Source organism: Anastrepha obliqua, chromosome 2, assembly GCF_027943255.1.
Source record: "Anastrepha obliqua isolate idAnaObli1 chromosome 2, idAnaObli1_1.0, whole genome shotgun sequence".
Classification (NCBI taxonomy): Eukaryota; Metazoa; Arthropoda; class Insecta; order Diptera; family Tephritidae; genus Anastrepha; species Anastrepha obliqua.
This window is the reverse complement of record NC_072893.1, coordinates 54,419,465-54,438,320: the sequence shown is the minus strand read 5'-3', so window position 1 is coordinate 54,438,320 and position 18,856 is coordinate 54,419,465. Positions and strand designations below refer to the sequence as shown.

General features: G+C 40.3%; 2 protein-coding genes across 2 annotated transcripts in view; both read left to right on the top strand.

Annotated features, from left to right (window-relative positions):
• LOC129238156 (zinc finger SWIM domain-containing protein 8 homolog) overlaps window positions 1–6,289 on the top strand; it is a gene marked incomplete at its 5' end in the record, with an annotated part of 46,167 nt that extends 39,878 nt beyond the window's left edge. The window contains 4 exons of the mRNA XM_054873192.1: window positions 1,405–5,469; window positions 5,550–5,888; window positions 5,965–6,114; window positions 6,176–6,289. Of these exons, the coding sequence (XP_054729167.1) occupies window positions 1,405–5,469; window positions 5,550–5,888; window positions 5,965–6,114; window positions 6,176–6,242 (4,621 nt within the window). The remainder of the gene's footprint in view (window positions 1–1,404; window positions 5,470–5,549; window positions 5,889–5,964; window positions 6,115–6,175) is intronic.
• On the top strand, window positions 6,249–9,222 carry LOC129239536 (transcription factor mef2A-like; the record flags this gene model as incomplete). Its single annotated transcript, XM_054875090.1, has 1 exon — window positions 6,249–9,222. A coding segment is annotated over one exon (1,674 nt), but the record flags the coding sequence as incomplete, so codon positions are not given.
• Between the last annotated feature and the right edge of the window lie 9,634 nt (window positions 9,223–18,856).

Below are 18,856 nucleotides of genomic sequence, written 5' to 3'. Positions count from 1 at the left end.
TATAAGGTTAACATTTGTGCTATTTATCTGTCCATGGCTGTATATCCCTCTTCCTCTCGCAACTGCAGTATTTATTTCTATCCTAAACTCGTTACTGTTTCCGATCTGTATTTGATATTAATCTTATTCTGTTTTTTTTATGCCAAAAAATGCATATAAAGGGTGATTAATTCAGAGGTATCGGTTTTTAAATTGAAAAAAAAAAATTCAAATTGATTGGGCTCTTTCTTATTTTTGTTTTGGGTAGAATCATCACATTTATTTTTTAGAGATAATCCCTTTCAAATATTGGCCGCAACTGCGCCGTAATTCGGCCATCCCTAAAAACCAATTTTGAATGACTGGCGACTCGCTGGAGGACTTTGGTGGCATATCGTGAAAAACTTTAGTAATGTTGGCTTCCAATGCCTCAATCGAAGCTGGTTTATCCACAAAGCATTTAGACTTTGCATAGCCCCACAATTAAAAGTCCAAAGGTGTGATATCACACGATCTTGGTGCCTAATCCACTGGCCGAGTCGAGAGATAATTTGCTCATCGAAACGACAATGCAGTAAATCCATTGTTTCACGGCAAGCGGCTGTATGGCAAGTAGCGCCGTAGCCGTCTTGTTGGAGCCAAATGAGTTTGTGTTGTGGAGATCGCGGGCTTCGATTTCTGACAGTCGACATCAAAAAGTGGTTTATCATTACGCGATAGCGTTCGTCATTTACAGTGGCACCGGCCTCGTCTTTGAGGAAATATGTTTTCAATAGATGTAATGCAGCCCATAGATGTAGGCGGCCGCCGTAGCCGAATGGGTTGGTGCGTGATTACCATTCGGAATTCACAGAGAGAACGTTGGTTCGAATCTCGGTGAAAAACCAAATTTAAGAAAAACATTTTTTTAATAGCGGTCGCCCCTCGGCAGGCAATGGCAAACCTCCGAGTGTATCTTTGCCATGAAAAGCTCCTCATAAAATATCTCCCGTTCGGAGTCGGCTTGAAACTGTAGGTCCCTCCATTTGTGGAACAACATCAAGACGCACACCACAAATAGGAGGAGGAGCTCGGCCAAACACCCAAAAAGGGTGTACGCGCCAATTATATATATATAATGCAACCCAAATATTGCTTATTGACGTAGCCATTAAGCCGAAAATGGGTCTCATCGCTGAACACCATAAGTTGGCCCGAGCGCGCGATGAACACTTTTCACAGCGCGTCGATTCTCGTAACACAATTTTGCGATTTGTTAACGTTGTTAGGCCATATGTAGATCTTTCCATGGTGAAATATCAATGGCGTGACAGTAGTCACGCGTGATCTGTGATCTGCCAAAAAAACTCTTTTGGAAAAGTACCTCCAATCTGATCACCCATTATATGTACATATGTTTATAAATATTTTGAACGGCTTTTTCAGGTCTGATGCTGAGTTGTTTGTTGGCTTCAAGCCGGCCATTGAAGCTTGCTATTTGGACTGGGAGGAGTATCCCATTGCGGGCATCACGCATACACACGATACCAATCCTATATATTATTCACCCTTCACCTGCTTCAAGCACACCGATTCGAAAAGCGAAACGAACAGCGGTCAAGTGAATGCCACGCAGGCTGTAATGGCAAACAACAAACACTACAATTACATCAGCTCATCCACAGATCACGGCATGCATGCAGCGTTTAAGCAACGTCACGAGCGTCCATTCCGCGAGCGCTTCTATATTTCGTCCAGCAACAACTCGAGCAACTCATCAAGTGACAGCGTGCATGCGCGTCTACATCAAGGTCTTGGTGCGGTTGGTGTAGTAGGGGCTCCCGGTGGGTTAATGCCCTCGGTAGCAGATGGTTTATTGAGCAATGTTGGCGTTGGCAATGCTTTGAGTAGTGTGGAAGCCAGCGGTCTACGTATGGACGCTGGAACAAGTGGGTGTGGCAATGGACATGGCGCGGGCGTTCCCGGTGGCGGCGTCACCATTACCAGCATTAGAGGGCCTTCGGCTATTGCTGATTTGCCACGATTGCCGATGAGTAGTGTTTCCGGTAGCGGTGGTGGGGGAGGTGGCGACGGCAACCGTTCCAGCGCCAGCAGTGAAGGATTTTGCGAGAATGAAGACTTTGGCGGCGATAGCAGCAGTAACAACCTCTGTGCTGAGGGTGGACAGACATTGGAACCATCCCACCCGGGCGCTGTAGGTGTCAGTGGTGGAATTGTAGGTATGGCAATGCGTTTGGAGGAGACAGGTGTTCCACGTGGATTCGAAGCGCTGGGTACGATTGCTGTCACCGATGTTCCGACTATGGGGACCGTTGGGAAAAGTGGTGGCTCTTCATATCAAACAACCACTTCGTTATCATCTGACACATCCTCATCCACCTCAAGCTCCTCATCGAACTCATCCTCCTCTTCGATGTTAATGGGAGCAGCTGGCATAGATACAACTCCCGAACTTACAGCGAAAAGTAATAGCACTAAAATGGCAGTACCGGCCGTTAGACGTATGTCGAAAGATGAGTCTTTCTCCTCATCCAGCGATGAGTTCACTGCACAAGACTCGCCGCCTGTGGTAAAATCGAACGAACTGACTCCCGTGGCGAGCACATCGGCGGCAGCAGCTGCGTCAGCGTCAGCGGCAACACCGGCTTCTACAGTCGCTTCTACACCATTAACATTCAATAAGCAAACGCCGGCCGTCAACATTTCTCACGCAAAAGTAGCAGCATTCGGTAGTCAACCCGTAGCATCCACATCGAGCGCAGTCCAACATGCGACGGCGTCTGTTAATGAAAAGCCGCACATATTTTCGAATGTTCGCCCCACAGAGGACGCATGGGATATACTTTTGGCGCGTGCTGAGGGTCTGCATGCACATGGACATGGGCGGGAGGCGTGCATATTGGCGGTACGTCTGGCGGAGGAGATGTTGGCAAACCCACCTAACTTGATGGTGGAACTACCACAGATCCCGAAACGGAAAGGCAAAAATAAGAATGTCAACCCCATCTCGCACCACCTCACTGTATTGGCATCCTCCACTTTGTCGAAGTGTGCATTCCTGTGCACTGTATTGTCGGAGAACTCTGAGCACTTTCACATTGCCTTCAGAATTTGTTTGTTTGCGTTGGAAATGCCACGTCCACCAGCCAGCACAAAGCCGCTAGAAGTGAAACTGGCCAACCAGGAAGCAGATATCCTCACGCTACTGAAAAGGATTCCACTTAACGAACCAGAGGTGCAGGTTATACGCGAACGTGCGGAATGTCTGCGCAGCGGTACATTCAAAATGCGCGGTGAGGCATTGCTGCCCATCAACTTGGCTACGTTTATCTTCGATGCGCTGGCCATGACGCTGGTAACTGTTAAGGAACAACGCAATCGCTTAATGAGCATGATGTATCGGCTTCCTTCCGACGAGAATTTGGGATTCGAAGCAGCTGTCGCCGCATTGGGGCTAAAAGCAAACGTATCGGAGGCAGAACATCCGCTCCTGTGCGAGGGCACACGTCGTCAACGTGGCGAACTAGCGCTTACACTTCTCTGCTACTACAAGGATGAGCCTCGTAAGATCGCGAAGATCATGGAAAAATTACTGGACCGCGAGATACATGTTTTGCTAAAATCACCGTTATTACCATCCTATTATTCGAGCAATCCGCCGGTGCGCACCGCCGCGTCGTTCATGTCGCGCCGTGAGGATCACGAGTACAGTAGTGGCATCAATGGCGGGGCACACAATGCCAATTTCAACGATATGTTCCTCTCAGACTATGGCTCTGTGGGCGGTAATAGCCGCCCACATAGTTCAACCAGCGCAGAACTAGAGTTGGGCATGGGCGCGCTGAGCGTCTCATCTTCGCTAGGCGGCGGCAGTGGTACATTGACTGGCGCCGGTGGCAGTTGTCAAGCCATGGGCGGACCTAGCGGTCAAGCAGGCGTTGCTGGTGGCGCCAACAGCCGTTCCAAGGATAGCCGTTATAAGGGCAAACGCGCCTTCCCCTCCATACCCAATCAGCCGTCGGAAGCCAGCGCGCATTTCTTGTTCGAGCTAGCAAAGAATTTACTGATTAAAGCTGGTGGAAATTCATCCACGTCACTTTTCACACAAGCCACCACCAATCAAAATCACCACGGACCGCATCGCGCGCTGCATATGTGCGCCTTTCAGCTAGGCCTGTACGCGCTCGGCTTACACAACTGGGTCAGCCCCAACTGGCTGTCGCGCACCTATTCTTCGCATGTGTCGTGGATTCTGGGCCAAGCAATGGAAATTGGTGCACCGGCTATAAGTTTTCTGATTGACACTTGGGAAGGTCATTTAACGCCGCCCGAAGCAGCTGGTATGGCCGACCGCGCCTCACGTGGCTGGGACAACAATATGGTATATCCGGCGGCTGAGCTGGCGCTTTCCGTGTTGCCACATGCTGCCGCACTCAATCCCCAAGAAATTCAACGCGCCATCCTGCAATGTAAAGAACAGAGCGATCACATGCTTGAGCGCGCCTGCATCACTGTCGAGAATGCAGCCAAGGGTGGCGGTGTTTATCCCGAAGTGCTGTTCCAAGTGGCGCGTTACTGGTACGAGTTGTACGGCCACACCACACCGAACAACGATCATGAACAGCACGACGATCATCTGGATCATTCGGCGGCGAGCCTAAGTGCGCTGATCGAGTCGCATCAGCACCACGAAATGCAACAACAAATGCAGGCACAAGTACAAGCACAGCAGCAGCAGCAAGCACCAAGCGGGATGGTCGGGCCACCGCCGGTTATGGCAACAGGGCCCCCGGGTGGCCCCAATGCGCCTGGTCAACCCGGTCAGGTGGTTGTTACCACAGCGCCGCAACCGTTCCAACAAGGTGTTGCCACACTAGCGTCCATTGGGTTGCCACCATACCCGCCATATAGTTTCTGTCAAAATCTCTATCATCACAACATCACCACTTACCCGGGCAATCAAATGCAAATGTACATTTCCGCTGGACCACCGCCACCGCAAGCATATCCGGGTTACCCACCGCCGCAAACGCAGCCACAGAATGTGCCACCCTTACAGCCAGGTGGCGCTGCCCAACCGCCCCCTCCGTATGTGCACCAGGCGTCTGCGCCTGGCAGTGGATTTCCACCTCAAATACCGCCACAACAATTGCCACCGCAAGCGTACCAGGCGATACAATGTGGTGCGGCAGGCGCACAACAACCCGGCTTTCCCCCGCAACCCGGTCAAGGTGGACCGCCACAGAATATGCAACAAGTTGCAGCAGCCGCGGCATACTATGCGCAATCAGCGCACCAACAAGGACCGCCACAACATCCCTCACAAGCGGCTGCTGCAGCCAGCGTGGCCATGGCCCAGCACCAGATGCGGCAGCAACAACAACAAGGCGTGTATCCGCCGTTTGTGCAAGCGCCGTCTATACAGCAGCCGTCAGTTCATGCTGCGCCGCCACAACCGCCTGTGCGCCAACGACATCCACATCAGTTCACGTAAGTTGAAAAAAAAAACATCTTTTTAGGAAATAATTCTGCAAGTGAGTTTCACTAAACATCAGCTTTTTTTCTTGCAGCTCAACTCAATTGCGTTATCTGCTTGCCGCCTACAACGTCGGCATGTTGGCCATGGAGACATTGGCGCGTCGCGTACACGATGATCGTCCTCAAGCGAAGTATGCCCGCAATCCACCCTACGGCGAAGACGTCAAATGGCTACTGCGCATCTCAAAGAAACTTGGCACGCAATATCTACATCAATTCTGCATATGCGCGGTCAATTCCATTGTTAGTCCGTTTGTGCTGCACGATGTGGCTCTAGATTCGGCGCACTATCTGGGACGCAACAATCATCAGTTGGTAATGCAGCATTTGCGCTCGGCGCTAACGCCCTTGGTGCAAAAGTGTCAACAGATGTAAGTGACGCTTCATAGCTGTAATTTTCTAGTTCTGAATACTGTTCAATTTTCTATACTTTCCATGAAAATGCAGGTACATTCAATGCATACACCAGAAGTTATACCATCTGACCCAGGCCGATTACGAGGATTTCGCAAGCATAATCTTGGCAGCGCGTGCCGCATTTCAAATCACACCCGAGGGCAGTGGTCAGTTCAAAGATTGGTTGCAGTCAATCAAAAGGTGCGTAAGAAGGATTAATTTCCTTAAAATGTAGAACGAAAAATTATTATCTGTATTCCAGATCGAAATCGTGCAAGAAAGAGTTGTGGACTCAAATTAATGCAGCTTTGCAAAGCAATTCCAAATGACAAAGACTTGATTCATTTAGTTTGCCGCATTCATCATCAGCCCCCAAAATCGACAACTATTTTTCTACAAATAATTCAACGACTCCGACAACATCATCGGCAACGACCACAGCTAACGCCATAGACAATGCAGCAACAAAAAACACAGCGGATACATCCTCAGCCGTTGCTGCGTCAGCTGCTGGCACGAACGCAAGCAAATTTGAGGGCATTTCAGCACCAACCGCGGCTGGTAAAGAAGCTGCTAGCAGTAATAGCCAAAACAATAACAATCATACTAGCGGCAATGCCAGCGGCAGCAGCAATGCCAACAACAGTAATTCACACAACAACGGCGGCTGCGGCAGACATGGGAAATCGAATAGTATGGCAGCAACAAAATCCATAAGCAGTACGCCGCCGAGTAGCGCAGAAGCAACAAACAGCAACAATTTCAATTACTATACGAGCGCAAGTGATTCGGCGGCAGCAGCAGCATCTGGTGGCGCAGGAACACAACGGCATACACAACCCTACGCACCGCCGCCACCACCACCACCACCACCGCCGCCACCGCCGCCGTCGTCGTCGTCGACAGAGCAATACCACCACCGGCATCAGCCGCAGACACAAACACATCATCCGCACTATGCCGGTGCGAATACAGTGACGCCGTTGTCGGATGCTTTCCACCACCAGCAGATGCAGTTGCAATTACAGCAACAGTATGAGCAACACTATCAGCTCCAAACGGCCTACTATCACCATCACCATCAGCAGCATCCGCATTCGCATCAGCATCAACAACAACAACAACTAGATGAACCACAGCTACAAGGGACATCACAGCCACCTGCACAGTACCAACATCAACACTGTCATGCAGCACCACCACCACCAGCAGCAGCGACAACAACAACAACAACGCAGCATGCAGTGCGAGGCAGACAAACACAAACGTCGCACGTGGCGTCTAAAGCACACACAACGAACACATCACAAACGAAGGCGCAGCAACCGCAGCAGCGACTGGCGCCTGCGTTGCCACATCAGCACTCGTACACGCAGCAACAGACCGGCGTTGCAGCAGCCACGACACAACAGCAGCCACAGCAACAGCATCTCTTTCCAACAGCTATGCTGGCGATAGCCACCGCGGCACCAACAACATACGGCAGTGGCAATAGCAGCAGCGGCACAGCGATACCCAGTGTCAGCACCGTTAATGCAACACAAAATGTTAATGTAATTTCAGCAGCGCCGATTGTGGTGGAATTTAGCAATTTCCCGCTGAATTGTATGCGTTCGAATGGTAGTGGAGTTGGCGCAGCGGCAGCGGCAACGACGCAACCGAACGGCGATGCGGGGCGTGGTGCGGCAACAGGCGGTACAAGCGGTCAGTCTGGTATGCATCATCATCACCATCGTCATCATCATCACTATCACAATACAGCAGCAATGAATACGCATTCATATCAACGTCCACTACAGCAGCCGCAGCCGCAGCCACAACTGCAGTCCGAAATGGTGCCCGTGGAGGAGCAGCCGCAATCGCAGCAGCTGCCACACCATCAACACGCGCACGCGCACCAGCACCAGCACCAACACGCGCCCCATTTTAGTTATCATCATCATCATCAACACTTGCGCCATCATCATCATCCATCAGCGGCGCAGCCGCCGCCACCGCCACCGTTGTAGAGCAGAAAGCAGGAAGCAAGGCGGCAAAGACAGTAAGAGCGCGTGCCGCCGCTAATTAGTTGTAGTGCAACAACAACGGTATGTTGGTGAGAGAAAAGCAGTAATAACAACAAACAAATAAGCAATTTTTTGAACTTACCACCGTTTCTCATAATAATAACTTGCTTCGTTTTGGTTAGAATTTTTCTTTTAAATTAATTAACTATTCAATTATCGTACGTTTGCTTATTTATTGAAATATTTACACGTTTAAAAGATTTCTGTTTAGTTATGTTTTAAATCGTAGGATTATTTTGTATGTGTGCACAGATTTACGTGCGTATATACACACATACACATATACATATATACCTTCAGTTAGTAGACTGGACTGATTTTTTAATTAATGTAAAGCAACATTTACCACTTTCTTCAGGATAATTTTTATTTAATATATTTACTATGTATATATAAAAAAATAATGAAGTAATATTTTATGCAACCGTTATAATTTTCAACTTAAATCTGAATAATATGTAATTATTTGCATACACACCCTCACGGGCGAAATGGCGTCGTCAAAAGTGGAGCGAAAAACGCATGTAAGAAAAATGTAAGAAAACGCATGACACAAAGAAAGTGAGTGAGTGGGGGAAATTAGGGCAAAACAGTAGCTGTAGAAATGCAAACAAAATTTAATTAAAATTCAACTCTGTTTGCAGTTGCAATGTGTTCAAACGAATATTTTGTTTTTTTAACTAAAATTTCATTTCAATAAAAAGTAAACAATTCAACAGCTCTTTTACGTGTTTTACGATCATAATTACATAGTAGAAAAATTTTCATCGCAATAAATTTAAAATACAATATTTTTTTAGCATTAAGTACGGAGTTGTGCGTATTTTTTGAATTCGTTGTTTATGTTTTGTGTTGTCACATTGCGCATCATACATACATGCATACATACATATATACATAGACACAATTACAATAAAAAACGGCACATATTTGCATATACATAAATATTTTTTACTTATTTTTTTAGTTTTACTTTATTTTTTTCATCATCATTACATTATTGCATACATACAAACATACATGTGAAATGATATACAGACATGATGGCGTTGCATATACCATGTACATATATTTTTATATTGCATTCTATGTTACAAACTTTTTTTGTTTGTTTTTTATACATTTGTACAGACATACATTTACAATTATTATAATTTTTTTGCACTTTTGAAGCAATCATTTTTATTTTATACATTTATTTACAAGAGAATAAATACCATTACATATACATACATCCACAATTAATGCTAAATAAATATTTTGTATTTTTACATACATATATTTTTTCAATTATAAATTTTTATTTAAAGAAAATGTAAAAAAAAACATTATTATAAAAGTGGTTTTGAATAAATATGATTTTTTGGATTTATCTCAAAACTCACGCAAGAAAACAAAAATTTGACTTTTTATTTATTATATATTTAGTTGATAAATTTATTTTGTTATGTTTAGAGTAAATCGGAGGCAAAAGATGCGCGAGGTGAATAGGTGCAGTAATATAAAAACTTAGTTGATTAGTTTTCGGATTATTAAGGGGTTAAGGGTAGTCTAGGCTAGTGTGACGTCACACACTCTGAAGGGTGTTCAGTGTGGCAGAATTTTTATGAAGGAGAAGTACTTTTAAAATTTTTTTTTATACTTATAAATGTGTATACTTTTTAAGGGGTTAGGGGTAGTCAGAGGCCAAAAAAAGATGATTTTCAATAATTTTTTTTTGCTAGTCGATTGCTTTATTTTACAAAAATAAAATCATAGCATTAATACATCATATTTCGACTTGACTTTAACAAAATTTCAAAAAAAAAAAAAAAATAGTAATTGTAAAAGTTATCGCTGTTTGTGTGGAGCCCGTTTCTCCAAAAGTCCCTTGCGGTGGTCATCACGAGACCTTGGAGATTCATCTAAAGCCAATCGGACAAGAGAAATTAGTTTTATTTATAGATAAGCTTGTGCCTGGTCGAAGCTTTTTTTTTTCAAAATTAACAATATGGCGGCCTCAAAAAATATTGTTCAAATTTTCGAGAAAAAAAACCGACAATTAATTGTTTAAAAACTTCAAATTTTTGAAAAAAATCGAAATTTTTGAAAAAAAAATTGAAATTAAAAAAATAATTCTTCGATCATGCACGAGTTTTTTATGCTTTTCAAAAGCAGTATACATTTTATTGAAATCTATCCAGCGGTTTTTAAGTTACAGTGATCACCAGTTCAAAAATCATAGTTTTGAGAAAAACGTATTGGCTGTACAGCTAATTAATTTCGTATTTTTTTGTTAAAAATAAACCATTTATTTAAGTATATTATAAAAGTGAAAAAATATATTATTCAAAATATTGCCCATCGGAAGCGGCAAATTTTTCCCATCTTTCTGGCAATTTATGGATTCCATCCCAAAAAAACGTCTCATCTTTTGCGCCGAGAAAGTCATCAAGCCATTTTTTAATACCTTCAACATTGGTGAACCGTATTCCAGAAAGGTGATTCTGCATCGACCGAAACAAGTGGTAATCAGAAGGAGCTATGTCTGGGCTAAAAGGCGAGTGAGGTAGAAATTCCCTTCTGGCATTTTCCAAATAATTTTTGACCGGTACTGCAATAGGTGGCCGAGCATTGTCATGATGGAAAATCAAATTCTCGTGTCTGGTCGCCCATTCTGGCCGTTTTTCGGCTATTGCTTGCTTCAAACGTATCAATTGTTGCCTGCATAGCTCTCCCGTGATCGTCTGGCCCGATTTTAACAGCTCATAGTACACATCCTTCTGATCGCACCAAATACAGAGCATTACCTTCAAACCATGAATATTCGGTTTTGGTGTCGATTTGGCTGGTTGGCCTGGTTTCACATATGATCTTTTACGCTGTGGGTTGTCATAATGAATCCACTTTTCATCGGCAGCGACAATACGATGCAAAAACGATTTCTTTTAGTGGCGATTAAGCAGCATTTCAGACATGCAAAATCGTCTCTCAACGTCTCTCGGCTTCAATTCGTGTGGCACCTAATTTTCTTGCTTGCGAATTTATCCGGCTGCTTTTAAACGTTTAGAAATGGCTTGTTGAGTGACTTTCAATGTTTTTCCAAGTTCGTCTTGAGTTTGACATGGATCTTGATGGAGTAATGCCTCCAATTCTTCGTCTTAAAGCGTTTTTGATGGACCTGATCGCTCTTTGTCTTCTGTGTCAAAATCACCACTTTTAAATCGTGCAAACCACTGCTCACATACTCTAACCTCTGGAGCATATTCAGGATAAGCTGCTGAGAGTAAACGATGTGCTTCTGTTGCATGTTTCTTTAAATTGTAGAACAAAAGCAAACCTCCCCGCAAATGCTGTTTTGTTGGAACGTAATTTGACATTTTGACAGTAATAAAAAAATTTTAATATTCTCTGTGACATATCAAATTTGCTTGAATTTTTGGCGTGCTTTAACATATGTAGAATAACTGTCACTGTCAAAATATTGACTACATAAATAGATATGAGATTAGTAACAAATACGAAATTAATTAGTTGTACACCCGATATTTTAATTTTGCTATCGAGCTCCGGAGCGCCCGGACGCCCTCTGTTCATTGTTGAATAACTCGAAAAGTATTTGTCGGATTCACTTCAAATTTTCACACAATATTTCTAAGATATTATACTTTAAGAAAATGCAAAAAAATGCAATATTTTGAAATTCTGATTACCCTAAATTCCTAACCCCTAGGATTAATTCCTCTGAAATGGTATGTTTTTTATTTGACCCTTATGGGCTCCCCTTGACTTTTCGAGTTATACTCAAGCTTCTCAACGGGATCGCATTAATTTTTCGAGATATATTCAAGCTTCTCAACGGGATCCCATAACTTTTCGAGTTATATTCAAGCTTCTCAACGGGATCCCCTAAACTTTTGAGTTATATTAAAATACGCCCAGCGTACCAGTAAAAATGATTGCTAAATACTGTTCTAGCGAAGCGCTGGCATACGTACTCTGGGCGGCCGTAGGCCCGACTTGTGAGTTTAACATATTTCTATTACACTTAACAACTTGAGCTTCCGAGTAGCTTCCCGAAAATAAATTTTATACCTAACCTTTTAAAAACGATCCTCGAACAGGGCGAAAAAACGCCAGGCACGAGTGCCCCACCGCAGATTTTAAAAAAGTTGTCCAACGGAGTGTTAAAAAATGACAGATAAAAAATTTTTTTAAAAATTTCAAAAACAAGTTAAATTTTTTTCCAAAGTATATTTTATTACAACAAAATTACAACAACAAAAAATATAAAAATGCTAAAAATACCCCAAATTCTGTTCCCAAGAAAACCATTTTCATCGAAATCTACTTGATTATACATACAATGCGCGCTCGCTAACGTGAACTAATAAAAACCAAGTGAGTTCACATTAACAAAAGCATGCACGTTTCGAGTGCCAAACAGTTATAAAGTCTATACATATTAACGCCATTAAATTCACTTTTTATTGTTGTGTGATATGCGCTGTAAATTGGAAAGAACTTTTTATTTAAAAAATCAGTCATCTTTTTTGCTGTCTGCTATTTTTCTAGTACTTGGAACACAGCTTTCTCCCTTAGACGTCTCAATATATTCATATCATTTTGATCGTCGCTTTCACAGCTGGCCCACTGTAACGTTTGCTTGAACTTCTCAACTGCTGCACTCCAGTGCCTCGTCGTTGGGCTCGTCCTCGTCATCAAAACGTACATTGGCTCTGACATTTTTCATAATAACGAAATTTTGAATAACTCACATAACACAAAGCGCAGCATTTGAACTGTGACGGAGATCGACGGCATTGCACATCAAGAAACGCAGTTGAGCTCGCCAGTTTTCTTTTCAAGCGGTCAACGGCTTGCCATCTAACCAAGTCACACTCGATCCCTTTTGTGAAAAATCGAGTATTTCAACTTTTTCTTTTAATCCTCCGTTCTGCACCCCGGTCTGTCTGGAACTTTTTCGACTTTGGACATGAATTTAACATATATCTATTGCAGCTAACGACTTGAGCTTTCAGGTAGCTTCCTAAAATTAAGTTTTTCTATCGATTTATGGATAAAACCTTTTAAAAAGGATCCTCGCACAGGACGAAAACAGGCCAGATCCGAGTGCCCAACCGAAGGTTTTAAAAGAGGTTTCCAACGGAGGGTTAAATTTAAGCACTCAAGTTTCTTAGAACTCATTTTTATGCAGTAAATCGAAGAAAAAACACACCATGCCAGGCCAAAACTGCGACTGAAAAGCCTTGCGCGTTACTCGCAACCACAAATGGAATGCAGAACTCGCTGATAGGAGACTCCCCGAATTCAGAATTATTTGAGCTCGATGCAAATGAAATGCAACCTTGAAACGCTCTATGCTCATGTTTTAGAACTTTTTCTCCTTGTTCTCGTTTTAGAGTAGTGAGTGCACCCAGTTTGGGAGTGTTCACATTATCGAGCGAGCGCTGTGGTTACGCACTTGTCATATCTGAACACAAATCATTGGTCAACCGGAAGACCATTTAAAGACTTTTTGATTTCTTTTTAACTTCTAAAACTTCTGCACCAATTCTTGAACCATTTGAAGACATTTTGATATACAATATATATTTTTTTTACCTTTATACATTTTTAAAGAGTTATTCCATGTGAAGTGCTCCAAGTATTGTGGACATTGTCGTCGAAAAATTCTTCTAAACATGTTTTTATTTGCAGGCTTCGATCGATTTGCAAACGGGGTGAAAAAAAAGTTCATGAATTCTCCTCTTTAGATTTGTGTCTTACTGTTATGAAGTCTTACAAGTACGAATAGCTGAGACTATGCTGCGTAACGCCTTCAAGCTTCTCAACGGGATCCCATAAGTGACAAATTAGCAATAAATACTGCTCTAGCGAAGCACTAGCATACGTACTCTGAGCGTGAGCGTTCTTAAAAAATGGCTAAAAACAAAAAATATTATCTAAAAAGTTTGAATTTGCTGCCCAAAGTATACTTTATTCTACAAAATTATAAAAAATATTTACAAAAATGTTAAAAACAACCCACAATTTAAAAACTCTATACCAAAATTTTCATCATTGCTTAAATCTCAAAATTATAAAAATTCTTTTATAATTTTTCCCACTCTGTCTTAGCAAAACCAAATGGCAAACCTCCAAAAATATTTCTGCCGTGAAGAAGCTCCTCAAAAACAAAACCCCCATTTGCCATTCGAAGTCGGCTTAAAACTGTAGGTCCTTCCATTTGTGGAACAACATCGAGACGTACGCCATAAATAGGGAGAGGAGCTCGGCCAAATACCTAACAGAGAACTTACAAAAAAAAATTGTATAAAATTGTTAAAAAGAACCCAAGTTACTTCAGTTTAAAAATTCTATACCGAAATTTTCATCATTGAATAAATCCTAAAATTATTAAATTTCTCTCACAATTTTTCCCACTCTGCTACCTAAACTCACCTAATATATTTTACCATTTTGACTCACGTTTCTTTTTTTTGCATTATGAAACAAACTCCGATGAGTTTAAGACGCAGAACGAGTTGAACTGCACCATTTTGTCCTTATGCCTCCCAGCCTGCTACTTGAAGAAAAACTTGGATTAGAAATTTCACCACATTCCATAACGAAGTGTTTGACTGTCAAAAATCAGTTAGACACAATGAGAGCGGGTCTTAACTAAAGGGTTTTTAAATAAAAGGTATTATTTTTTTTTATCCAAAGAAAAATGCTATTTTTTAATATAAATGATCGGATGTTTATATCATTATAAAGAGGAAAGTATGGCGTTAATAGTGGAAAATAACATCAGACAAATGACCACCACGACCACGCGTACAGCACAATATTCTTTTCATGAAAATTTCCATAACCGAATTACAAAGTGGCTGCCCTATGTCCACGATAGCCTCACGACTTCCATCTTTAAGGTTTTGAATCGACCCTGGGCTGTTGATGTAGACCATCACATGGCCCCAAAGAAAAACGTCACAAGGTGTTAAATTACAAGATCTCGGTGGCCAATTGTGATCACCTCTTCGAGAGGTAACACGGTCCGGAAACTTTTCCCGTAAAAGATGAATGGTTTCGTTGCTTGTGTGGCACGTAGCGCTGTTTTGTTGAAAATAAACTTTGTCCAGATCAACACCATCCAATTCCGCCCATAATAAATCGTTAATCATCTCTCGATAGCGATAGATAACACCTGTTATTGGAAAACCCTTTATATAAGTATATAGAATGTATACACGATGGAGAGAATAGAATGAGGTGGCGCCTATTGTGGTCCCCTTACTTTGCTCTCAGCGCATTTGGCAATATAAGCTGATTTTCGTGATGCCACACTAGCACAATTGGTGATCAGTGTGACCAGATTAGCATTTTCCTAACTTGATTTAGCATTGTTTTTGTTCTCTAGACCTGGAGGTTTTTGTTCTTTCTTCCACTAAATTCTTTGCAGAGTGGCATTTTTTAGACTTTTTTAGTATACAATTTTTTTAACTAAAAATTTTGCTTATTCATTATTATTGTTTGTAATTTTGTTTATTTACATATTATTATTTTCAAATTAAAAAAAAATAGAAAAAAAACACCAAACTCAAAAATGTTAAAAAAGTTCGCATTTTGTGTATAAAAACGCACTCAATTTATTGCCAAGAGCAAAAGGTTGGCAACACTTCACAACTAGGCTAGTGTGATGTCACGCCCTCTCTGGAGGGTGTTCAGTGTGGCAGAATTTTGAAAAAGGAAAAATACTTTTTACATTTTTTTTATACTTTTAAATGCGTATATTTTTTAAAGGGTTAGGGGCAGTCAAAGGCCCGAAAAAATGATGATTTTTCATAATAGTCAATTGCTTTATTTCACAAACATAAAAACATAGCATTAATACATCATGTTTCGATTTGACTTGAGCAAAATTAAAAAAAAATAATAATAATAATTGAAAAAGTTATCGCTGTTTGTGTGGAGCCCATTGCTCCAGAAGTCCCTTGCGGTGATCATGATAACTCTTTGGAGATTCATCTCAAATCAATCGGACAAGAGAAATTAGTTTTATTAATAGATAATCTTGTGGCTGATCGAAGTTTTTTTTTTCAAAATTAACAATAGTGCGGTCTTAGGAAATATTTTTCAGATTTTCAAGAAAAAAAAACGACAGTTAGGTGATAAAAAAAAAATTGAAATTAAAAAAAAAAAATCGAAATTTTTGAAAAAAAAATCCTTCGATCAGGTACGAGTTTTTTTTTTCAAAAGCAGTAGACATTTTATTGAAATCTACCAAGCGGTTTTTAAGTTACAGTGATCACCAGTTCAAAAAACATAGTTTTCAGAAAACGCATTTAAAGTTTTGCTATTGAGCTCCGGAGCGCCCGAACGCCCTTTGTTAATTGTTGAATAACTCGAAAAGTATTTGTCGGATACACTTCAAATTTTCACACAATATTTTTTCCATTTTTTTTAATTCTGACTAATCCTAACCCCTTAATAAACAAAGTGAATATACTTTTACTAGTGCGAAATGAAACAGTGATACATTGAATCTGTGTTAACCTCGTAACTTCATTTTTTTCGAAATTGAGCTTTTTAGCGAAAAACACTTCTTAGCACTCCTGTTACGTAAAACATACAACGTTCATAATGATTATAGAATTTTTTTCAGAGCGTTTCGATTTTTCTCGTATCTACATGTTCGAATTCAAAAACCTCGTATCTACTATAAGTATCGTATCAAATAAGTTATAACTTTTCATAGAAGTTAAGTAACTCTAAACATTTTTATCGATTTATTGAAAATTATGATTTTGTAGATACGAGGCTAGCACAGAAAGGGGACGATCTGCAGTTGCCACCTTTTGCATACCCATTATTTAACGGGAGTATTGCTAGGCATTAGCTGATAGGGACTTCCAAATGTAAACAAAAATCAGCTGCTGAAGGTAACTTCAAACTTCTCAAACCTGGTAGAGCTCTTAGCTGCAGTTCGGCAACTGGCCTATCTGGTACCTTATTAATCGTATACAGTTTTAAAATATATACATACATACATCGGACATGTTTGCCAAATCATTATATTATAATAGTCACATATTCTAATTGCAATGAAGTTCATAGATATAATTCTAGTCAGCGCAATTTCCCTCTACCTCCCGTTTGTATATTTTCCGGGGAAGCTGGCATTTAAAGTAACTGTGTAACTGAGAGTTCTTAGAAAAGCATATATAGAAATTTTAAACTCTTTTTATTTCATTGAAAAACTTTGATTTTTGAATTTTTGAAACATTTTCAAGTTTCTTTTTCATATCTCCTTACATTTTCATGTATATTCATTAATTTTTGTTCCCCTCTTTCAATTGCGAAAATTCCATATCTCCTCCAAAATAGCAACACCGATTTTCACTGAGTACACAGGCTACTCACAGTTATAAGTACACATACACTTACATATGTATATGAAAAACTGCCAACTTGCAATAAAAATATGAATAAATATGTAATTAATTCTGTTGTATATTCTTCTACTCACTTCGCAGCCAACACTACTGTTATACATGCATACATAGATTAAAAAATGAGAATTCACTTTTAAAAATGCTGCATTTGTAAATAAGCACTACCACTAAAAAAACATGCGGATTAAAAAGTATAAAGAGAATAGTGTACATACATACGAGTATATGAGTATTTTAAGAATTCTCCACTTAACTATTGCTTGGTTATTCCTTTTAAGCATTTACTGATTTTCTATGAATTATAAAATATATTTGTAAGTAATATTAATTTTTTTTAGTTTAAATATCTCTTGAGTTTAATGATCTCTAAAAGTGTCATCTGTTTGTAGTCTTTTACGCTAATGAAATATACCAACCAAAGAAGAAATTAGAAAAATATAATTATTTGATACTAAAAGTAAGAAACACGTACATATAACACCCATGACATCAACACATAGCAAAAGCAATATAATGGTTAACAAGCCATATAAGTTGAAAAAAAAGTGTAACAAAAAACTCAAAACGCGTGTGTTGTAGCAGTTGAATAAAAAAATAAAATATACACCTAATCATGTAATTCGAACATCAGCCACATTTTCGTGTTAATGAGAACTACCACACAATTATTTAAAGCACACTTTTCGGCGCTGCATACAAAAAATATGAAACCAGAGAATGTTAATCATTAGCCTTAAGCATTAACATCTCTGCTAAAAGCAATAATTAGCAGCAGAGAATGTTAATGAAATGATGAACAAAATTATTACGTCTCTGTTATTATTATGAATGAAAACTAATGAAATTAACATTCTCTGTTAGCAGGATTTTCGTTACCAGCCGCCTACATATGGTTGCTTAATATTTTATTTATTTAATATATTTTATTATCATTACGCATTTGAGGTGGATGTTCGAGTTAGATAATTAGACGGTAAATGGATAAGCTTAAAAAAATGTATAAAGTGGGTTTTTAAACGAAATTCAAATAGAAAAGCAGCAACTAAAATTGTACAGCGAAATATTCAGTAAACAGTAAATAAATAGTAGTGACAGTAACTAGCGTTTTGCGTTGTTAAACTTGTAAATAAATGCTAATCTCCCTCCAATTTCCCCCTCCTGAAAAACAAACGCAACTAAGAATTTTTGCAAACAAATACTTCACGTAGACATTTACAAAGAAACAAATTCGTTATTATACGCATTCATCGGGATTTGTGTTTGCATAGATTTGAACTAAACTATACAAACACAACTTAGTGTCTCAACTTTTACTTTTTATTAGTTCAAGATAATTTTTTTGAATCTCAAAAATAAATATTTGAATATGTCTGTGAGCACAAGCAATAAAAACTAAGTAAAAAGAAAATTTAACAAATGTTCATCAAAATTGAAAATTTT